This window comes from Psammomys obesus, unplaced genomic scaffold, assembly GCF_907164565.1.
Source record: "Psammomys obesus unplaced genomic scaffold, mPsaObe1.curated_primary_1811, whole genome shotgun sequence".
Classification (NCBI taxonomy): domain Eukaryota; kingdom Metazoa; phylum Chordata; class Mammalia; order Rodentia; family Muridae; genus Psammomys; species Psammomys obesus.
Window position 1 is genome coordinate 9,438,372 of NW_026596143.1, and position 9,845 is coordinate 9,448,216.

Below are 9,845 nucleotides of genomic sequence, written 5' to 3' on the forward strand. Positions count from 1 at the left end.
TGTGTGTGTGTGTGTGTGTGTGTGTGTGTGTGTGTGTGTGTGTGTGTTGGGGGGGGCGGAGTTGGTGGATCGTAAATGTGGAAAACTGAGAAAAAACATCTGGAGGGAGATTCAGATTCCACCACACTCCAGACTGGTGGATGAGTGAGTGGACTTCCCTGCCCTGTCCTTTCCTTTCCATGGTCTCTTTGGAAGGCACTGTAAGACAGCTAGGTGAATGAAAGGCCTGAGAGGAGAAAGGAGCCTTCCCTTGGGAAGGGCTGGCTGGGGCACGAAGGTAAGTTAAGTCGAGTCTGTTGCTACTTTGTCACGATATATTCTCACCAAGAACTGGTCTCACTCCTTTGAGTGGCGTCGATGGGAATTAGCCATGGCTGGAAAGCATTAGTTGCCAAATCATTCTAAGATGTACTGCAAAACCACTTTTCTATTTTTTTTCTCCCTCCCTTCTGCCTTGACCATGTTAGGATTTCTTAATTCCCACCGACAGGCACACAAGAGACAGCTCCGGCACACATGTGAGTGTGCAGAGCCTGGGGAGCGTGTGCGAGTACACAGATCACCTCCATCCCCAAGCTGAACCATCGCTGTGCAGCTGTGTGTCACAAACATTGGCCCAGCTACTCACAGCAAAGCATTTCTCTGCTCCAGGCTGGGGGAATGCCCAAGTCTTCCAGGACCCTTAAGCGTTACTGGACAGTCAGACCTACTGAGAACAGCCTTGGCAGTCACTGCCATCTCCCAGAGCTTGCATCGAGGTGGGAGAAGGAAGAAGTGCAGCCTCCAGGGCAAGGCGCGCACCCCCAGCTGGAGAGAATGCAGGCCAGCATCATAGGCTGACCAGTTGTGTCCTGTCAGGAAGCCAGCTGCCTCTGAACCCACCAGAGGACTTACTGTATTGTTCTGGGCACAATCGAATAGATGAGACCAACCCCAGCTCTGGGCAAGCGGTGGTTGGAGAAAAGGTTGCCTCCAGGGTCAGGATGACAGGGAAGGGGAAGCAGCTTTTAGGCTAGATACTGAACAGGAAAGCAAGGAGCCGGCGCTAGGGCACGACCCTCGACTACACGTCGTGCGTGGAGCTTAGAGCACATGGCCAGCACAGGAAGCCGCTGGGGTGCGGGGGGCTCTCCTCGTGCAGTTGCCGGAATTTGAGAGTCGGGTTAAGGAGCACAGGCGCTCGTGCCAGTAAAGCAAAGGACTGAATCAGGCCTGAGTTGAAAGAACCATGGAAGGAGGCCGGGAGGCACGTGTCTCCCTTCAACCAGGTTTTTCTACCAAATCTTTGCGTAATTAAGTTAATCGATCAACAGCCAAAGCCTAATTATTTCCAGGAGAGTAAAAGAATAGGCCGGGAGCCGGGGCTCAATCCAAGTTCACTTCCCAAAATATACGCAGTGGGAGAGAGCCCAAAAGGAGCAGGGACGCGGGGAGTTCCATTCAGCCCAGCATTCTAAGGACAAACTTAGGGGAGCTCACGCTCGCCCTGCCCTACAAAGCCAGGCTAGTAGCAGAGCTCCGGAGGTCCGGGGCGGGGGCACCGCGGACCGAGTTAGAGGAACCGGGCTGCCAGCTGGGGCCAAAGGCTCCCGCCTCGTGCGGGCTCCGAGGCATCACCGGTGCTAAGGACCACAACCCCTGAACCGGTCCCTGACGTCGACCGGCTCTCCCACTCCCACCCAGCTCAGGGCCCCTCAGGGCGGCAATACCAGCCCACCTGGGACAAGGAGCACGGAGCGGTCCCCCCAACGTCCACTCGCATTTCACCTGTGCAGGTGAGCTTCCGCGCTACCTCTCTTTCTGGGGCATCCCGGGGTCCCCGAAACTCCGATCCTTCTCCTACTTCAAGTTTCCCGACTGACTCTGGACTCAGACTTTCCCCAGTCTCTCAAGTGACACGATCGCCCCCACGCCCCTCCCGTCTAGGTCCCACTGGGTTGACCTGACCTGGCACAGAGCAGGGTACTCACAGGGTGATGGTGCCGTTTGGCAGGAGCCCGGGGTCTGGAGGCTCGGGGAGGTCCCCTCCGCCGCACACCACCCTCCGGCGAGCCGGGTTGTGGGCGCCGCCACTTAGTCCCTTGGGCCGCTCCCCAGAGCACTTGCAACCGCGGATAGGGACCGGGCAGCCGGGCGCACCCCGAGTTCCGGGAGCCAGGAGCAGAAGGCACGGCAGCAGCGGCAGCAGCAGCAGGCGCGCGGGGGGCACCGGCATCCTGCGTCCCCCTGTGCCCATCAACCCATCGCCCCGCGGGGACCTACAGCGCAGGGGCCGGACGGCGCGCCCGCCGGAGGGACCCGGGCGTGCTGGAGGCGTGCTCAGCGGGAGCCCGGGGCGCCCGAGGGCGGGGCGGGGGGCCATGGGCGGAGGCAAGCCTCGGGGTCCCCGCTGCAGCGCCCCGGGGGCATGGCTTGCGAGCACCCGGGCCGGGCGGGACGAGGGCGCCGCTGACAGCGCAGCGCGGGTGGCCCCGGCGGCGCAGCCCGAGTCTCAACGTAGCGCTCCCAGCCCCCGGGAGCCTGTCCCCTGCGCGCCGCCGGCTCGCCCTGCGCGCGGCTGGGACCTAGCGGATCGCGCCGGGCTCCCGCTGCTGCCGCTGCCGCCGCGGCTCGGTGCCGTGGATGGGGGAAAGCTCGGCGCCGCGCCTCTCCCGCCGCCGGCCCCCGCCCGCCTCCCTCACTGCCTCGTCACTCTGCGAGGCCCTAGCGCCGCCCGATACCCAGCCAGGCGGCTGCCCTCCTTCAAGTGCAAGCCTTGAAGACAGCTTGAACCCACCCCCATATCCCTGTCACCTACCCTGAACCAAGACTGTTTTCCTTCTTGACTCTTTCTACTGGCCAGGACCCTTTCTTTCCACAACCTAGCTCAGCCCTCTAAACCAACCATCACTTTCCACAAAACTGTCCCTCACCCAGCCCACACACCCTTGTTCCTAGGACTTTTGTTGAAGTCCTAGGTGGAGGACTGCTCCTCGATAGAGATTGAGCTTTGCTCAGCGTCTAAGGTTTCTCTTGAACTCTGATACGATGGGCCAATCTAAAGTTGACTCTCACCGTCTTGTTCCCACCCTCAAACTTCCACTGAAGCCACAGCAGGAGGACACAAGACTGAGACAAGGAGGCCATAGACCTTACCCTGTGAGCAGTGACCTTGCCCAGCAGGAGGTGCATGTCATTAGGCCAAGGAAAGGTCAAAGGTTACGGCAGATACTGCCAGAGTTAGCCTCCTGTTAATGCACGTGTGTGTGTGTGTGTGTGTGTGTGTGTGTGTGTGTGTGTGTGTGTGTTTGGTGGGGTGGGGTGGGGAAGCAGTAAATGAAACAGGAGGAAATAAGAGAAGGCCCTGGGATCTGTAATTGGGTGTGGGCAGAGCACTGTACCATGAGACAGGGCTTCCCAGTCTAGATATTGAGGCCCAGTGATGCCTTTAGCTGTCTGACTTTGGACACAGCACTTGTAGCACCTCGGGTGTGTGTAATCTAGTGGGTCCTAGGAGCTTGTCCAGTTGTATAAGAATGTAAAGTGGGGCGTGAGAAGGAGGAAGAAGGACCTATGTAGGGTCTCACCTTGACAACTGGGGAAGAGAAAGAAGGTGCCTGTGGACACTCTCAAAAAAGCAACAGCAACAACAACCAATGCCTGTGTGAGATAAACGTAAGGTGATGACAATTGAAAAAAAATGCTGGGTCTGAGGACCCAGGGTTTTGCCTTCCCAGTTTCCACACAAAAGATGACCTTTTTGTCACTTAATAGAGCCCTTGCTGCTAGGTAGCAGGGCATCTTCAGGGCTGAGGTGGAGCTCCTTCTGTGGCAGCATAGTAACCGCACCTTGGCCCTGCTGGGGTGCTCAGTAGCTTTTCTGCCACTGTGGCCTTTGAGACAAACCTCCCATTCCGTCGCAAGGAAGAAGCATCTCTCCCTGGCCTGACGGCAACAGACACTAGCTTCTTTCTTAGCTTTCCCTCACCAGATTGCCTGGTCAATCCCTGTTGTAGGCTCTGTTTCCTTGAACTTCCAAAGAAAAATAAATAGTGATTGCAAATGGAGGAAATGAGAAGTGGAATGGACACTCCCAGCAGGAGCCTTAGGGCTGGCCTAGCGGAGGCTGCATTCCTCAGGAAAGGGGCCAGAGATGGGCAGAGACCAGGCACACAGACCAGGCACGCTGCCTGTCTAACCAGTGCGGGCCAGAGACACTCAGAGAAGAGCTGAGAGGCCTCTGACTGAGTCACGGATTCTCTGTGACTTCTTTTTGCTGAAAGACTAAGGCTCAGGGGAAAGTCTCTTGGCCCATGAACCCTCTGAGGCTCACAAATTTCAGATGACATTGGCAGGCTATTGAGGGTAGGTACACCGCCGTAGGCACAAGATGCCTGGTGGGGACATTTACACGGCTCTCCTGCTCTGATGGGCATCATTTGACTCCTGCCAAATGCATAAGGTTTGGGGTATACGTCCATTTTGTAAATATAGAGGAAAAAACATGAGTCTCAAAGAGCAGGAGTGGGCATTTCCCTTTGAAATCCTTTCTGACCGACCCCTGAGCTGCTCAACACTTTTACCCATAGGCTGTATTCTCCTGCCTGTGCTTGGTGTGGGTGTGATCTTTCTGTACTTACCTACAGTTGCCACTACTTGGGAAGCTGAGGCTTGTTGTTCACCTGACCCCAGAAGTTAATGACAGACTTTATGTGACTGTGTCTTCAACACAATCAGGGTCTCATGCATCCCACGTTGGCCCAGAACTCACTGGATAGCCAAGGATGATTTTGAACTCCTGGCCTTCCTATCCATACCTCCCAGGTACTAAGGTTACAAGAGGATGGATCCTTGCCCATTTATGCAGTGCTGGAGGTAGATGGTAGCCAGGGCTTTGTGCAGATGAGGCAAGCAAACACTGTACTAACAGTCACAATCCCAACTCCCCAACCCCCGAAGTCTTGTTTTGAGGCTTCCTTTTTGAGATAGAAGGGCAACTCACCCTTTATTCCCATCCTCAAGCAATCTAGTTAAGGAGCCTGATTAAATATATGTTATTGGCAGGAGGAGCAAGAGTTGGCTTTGGCTAGCCTTGACTACATACCACATTGGAGAACAGCCTAGGATATCTGAATGTCTATCTCAAGAAATGTAAATAAATTAAAATCATGTATACATATACACATATGTGTGTGTCTGCATTCGATGTATGCATACAATACATGTATTAGTGCTAAATGCTTACACTACAGTTCATCTTCTCTCCACACTATACTGAACAGGCCTTTCAGTAGAAGATAGGAGTGACTACAAGACAATGGAAAAGAATGGCTGACCAAGGGCAGAGACCTGTTTCTAGTCGAGCAAATTCCATAAATGTTGGGGAGTTCACATACATTAGCTTGCTTCTCTTCTTTCTTTCTTCCTCCCCTCTTCCTTTTTGATAGGTTCTTGTTGTGTGGCCCCAGCAAGACTGACACCCTTATATAGCCTAGGCTGGCCTTGAACCTCAAAATCCCCCAGTTTCCACACCTTGGGTGTTTGTATCACCATGCCCACCGCCTACCTTACTCTTTAAAGAAGTTGGTGGCACTTGGCTAACTTCCGTGCCTGGCTTGTTTTCACTAATATAATGAGTGTGCTTCTGCAGATTATAGAATTTTGTTTTCTCCTTTATTATGCCCATATATCACCTTTATCCATTTATAGGCACCTTGGTTCTGGCTTTCTGTAGCGCAGCAGGATAACTGTTGCTTGTAATAGTCCATGATCTAGTTCTCCCTTTTCTTTGTGGTTCTGGGGATCAAACCCAAGGCTTGTATGTGGTGAGTGAGAACTCTGCCACCTACTGCATGCTCAGCCTATATGCCGCATTTCAGAAGAGCTATAGAAGGACCGGCAAGTGGGAATTTTTACTAGTCATGTGTAAGGAGAACAGACGTACTTTTAGTTTTTACTTTTGGTTTTTTGATACAGGATCGTACGTAGCCCAGGCTGGCCTTAAATGACCTCAAAAGCCTGATCTTCCTGTGTTCATCTCCCATATGCTGAGCTTACAGGCATGTATCATACCCAGCTTGGGAACTGCTTATTATACTAATTTGACAATTACATCTTGTGAGTACATAAACAAAATTGTTGCACAGTTATGCATAACATGTACAAATACTCTTATCCAAAAGTTTCTGAGTTTAGTGTGGAGACCCACGAGTGCTACAACCCCAGCACTTAGAAGACCCAGCTAGGAGGGCCCTGAGTTATAGACCAGCCCAAGAGCTTGTCTCAAAGAAAGAAGAGGAGATAGGATTTGGTAGAGGGAGGACAATTGAATTTTTCTTTGTTTTCAAATATCTGGTGTCTATGGCCTGTCTGTCTACCTATCTGTCTGTCTGTCTGTCTGCCTGCCCTTTATTTGTGTGTGGATGTGTGCCTCTGTGTGACATATGTGCTTGTGAAGCCCAGAAGAGAGTGTTACGCATTATTCTGATTAGGTGGGGTGTTTTTTTTTTTTAATTTTGTGTTTTGTTTTGTTTTGTCACTAGACACAAGCTAGACTCACCTAGGAAGACAAACTTCAATTGAGAAAATACCTTCAGCCCATTGAAGTGGTGCACACAGCGCACCTGAGGCAAGAGGATCGCTTGAGTTCAAGGCCAGCCTGGTCTACAAAGTGAGTTCCAGCACAGCCAGGGCTATGTAGAAAGACCCTGTTGAGGAAGGAAGTAGGGTAGGAGGAAAAGAGAGGCAGGGAGGAGGAGGGAAAAGGAGAGAAGGGGGGTACTTTTATCAGATGAGCCTGGAGGCAAATGGGACATTTCTTTTTGTTAATGATTTATGTGGAAGGGTCCTGCCTACTAAGGGGTAGGTGGCACCCCTGGGCGGGTGACCCTGGGAAAGATGAGGAAGCAGGCTGAGCAAGCCATGAGGAACAAGCTAGTAAGCAGCTTTGGGTCATGGTTTCTGCTTCCATTTTTGCCTTGTGTCCCTGAGGATTGAATTGAGTGTGCCAAGTTCCTGCTCTGACTTCTCTTCATAATGAATCGACTATAAGCCATAAGGTGAAATAAGATCTTCCTTCCCCAGTTTGCTTTTTGGTCATGGTGTTTACTGCAGCAATAAAAAAAAGAAGCTATAACAGACATCCTCCTTTATCAGTCTCTGATGATTGCTTTGAGGCAGGGTCTCTCCCTGAATCTGAGGCTCACATTTTCTTAGCTAGCACGAAAATAGCATTCCTGCTAGGAACCCCCAGGGATCCTCCTTTCTCCACCCATCCCAGGGTTTGGATTGTAGGCCTGCAGGGGGATGTTGTTACATTGGTGCTGAGATCCAAATTCTGGACCTCATGATTGCTCAGCAAGTGCTCTTAACCACTGAGCCATCTCTCACCCCTGAGGATGATGGTTCTAACATTTTGGAAACTAAGGGGTAAAGAGGCACCAACTGAAAATGAAAAACCTAGGATTTGAACAAAAGCCAAGAACATCCATACTTTCTTCCAGAGATGGGATGGAACCCAGAGACTGAGCACACTCAGATTCTTTATTGCTGAGCACCACACTCTCCAGCCCAGTGTCCAATAACCACTTCCTTTTCTCTTAGAGAGGTTTTCTTTTTGTATCCCGCAAGCCTGGAATTTGCTGTGTAGGCAAGCCTGGCCTCAAATTCACAAAGATCCACCTGCCTCCTCAACGCTGGGATTAAAAATGTGTATGACTACACCTGATCAAAAATACATTTTTGTGATAGGGTCTCATGTAGGACAGGCTGGCCTCAAAACCAATATGTGGCTGACGGTAATCTTAAGCTCCTGTGATGTTTGCTGTTGTTTTGTTTTTTAACGTTTTAAAAGCATATGCATGTGTGAGTGTGTGCATGCATGCATGCCTGTGAATGTAGGGACCTGTGGAGGCCAAGAAGTGTTGAATCCTCCTGGAGCCTCAGTTACAGTGGTTGTGAGCCCTTCACTGTGGGCTCTAGGAATCAAACTCATGTTCCCTGTAAGAGCACCAAATGCCTTTAAACACTGAGACATCTTTCTAGCCTGGTGTTGAATTTCTGATCCTCCTGCCTATACCTCTTGAGTGCTGAGACTACAGGGGTGTATCACTACACCCAGATTTTTTTTTCTCAGCTGCCCCTCTCTATGATCTTCTAGAAGAACAAAACTTTCAAGGCTTCGCTCAGGTGCTTCACTCCTCCTGTGGGGTTGTACACTTTCCTTGGATTTCTCTCTCAGCAGAATAACTTTTTAAAAGATGTTAATATGTTTTTATTTGATGTGTGTATGTCTGACTTTGTTTTGTTTTGTGTCAATATAAACATAAGCTAGAGTTATCTGAGAAGAGGAATCTCAATTGAGAAAATGCCTCCCTCCATAAGACTGCCTATAGGTAAGCCTGTCAGGCATATTCTTAACTAATGATTGATGTGGGAGGGGCCAGCGTATTGTGGGTGTGGCCACTCCTGAGCTGGTGGTCCTGGTTTTTATAACAAAGCATGCTGAACAAGCCATGGGGAGCAAGCTAGTAAGCAGCACCCTTTCATGGCGTCTGTGTCAGCAACTTCCTTTAGGTTCCTGACCTGATTGCGTTCCTGTCCTGACTTCCTTCAATGATGGGCTGTGGTGTGGGAGTATAAACTAAATAACCCCGTTTTGGTTTTGGTCATGATTTCTGTCACAGTAATAGAAACCCTAACTGAAACAAAGATCTTGTCTCAAAGTTCTCAAGAACACTGGCTGGAGAGATTGGCAATGTTGCCCTTGCAGAGAACCCAGGTTCAGTTTGCAGGACAAACATGGCCACTTACAACCCTCTTTAACTCCATCAGAGGATCCTCTACCCTCTTATGCTGTATGAAGACACTAGTCATGCACACAATACATACACATATACAGGGGAAACATTTGTACACATAAAATAATAATAAATCTAAAAAAAAAAAAAAACCCAGATAACAGTAACAATAAAACCTTAAAAACAGACAAACAAGCCCCATGAAGGGAACTGAATGGTGTAGCTCCTTGGCAGAGTATATATCTAGCATCTTCAAAATAAAGAAAATAAGTAAAGACAATGAAATAGACAAAAGAATGAAAAAGGTTTAAAAAAAATGAGTAAAATAAATGTGTAATTTGGGGGCTGGGAGTTTAGCCCAATGGTAGAGCATGTGGCTAGCGTGCTCTACAGGGCTGCGGGATGAAAGAATACACAGATCACAAGCACACAGGGGCCTCTGAAGCCTACTGCTGTATCATTTTCCTAGTCACCCAGCCCTGCCTGCTCTGCCTGCTGGCCGAAGCCTAGAACCAGCGGTTCATATCTAGAAATAGCGGTTCATATTTTCTCTTTAGGGTTTTCAAGTCCTTCTTCTGTGTTCTGTTGTCCTTCAGGGACAGGATCCTGGCAACGCCACAGGGGAATTAATGGCAGGTCATTGACTTGATATTTACTGTGGCATTGAACCATTACTTCTAATTAGCTCTGAGCCGCAGTGAGACTCACACTGACACTGCTCTGCCCTTTTTCCAGAGGCTCTAGAGGGCGGTCCACTATACTGCCCTGTACCTGCCTCTCTTGTTGGAACACACAAATTGAGATCTGTGACGTGGCTGGTGCCTTAACTGGAAGAACTGAACCCAGGCTGTGGGGAGATGCCCAGGTAGTTACTCCCCAGTGAGTACTTCTCTTTGGCAGTCAAATGCTGCCATGTATGAAACACCCAGGCAAAATCCACACAAAATCCAGATAAAGGCTTATACTCTGTCTCTATTCAAGTCGGACTCACTAACAGCAGCATGCCAAAGGATGGGAATCTCCCTGCATGAGAACACCAGGACTGCAGCAGGATGCTGAAGCTGAGGC

General features: G+C 50.4%; 1 protein-coding gene across 1 annotated transcript in view; it reads right to left on the reverse strand.

Moving 5' to 3' along the window:
* The window catches only part of LOC129666308 (adhesion G protein-coupled receptor A2-like), a gene marked incomplete at its 3' end in the record, with an annotated part of 32,194 nt that extends 29,620 nt beyond the window's left edge, over positions 1-2,574 (reverse strand). Inside the window, exon 1 of the mRNA XM_055593348.1 lies at positions 1,971-2,574. Within this exon, the coding sequence (XP_055449323.1) occupies positions 1,971-2,362 (392 nt within the window). The remainder of the gene's footprint in view (positions 1-1,970) is intronic.
* Between the last annotated feature and the right edge of the window lie 7,271 nt (positions 2,575-9,845).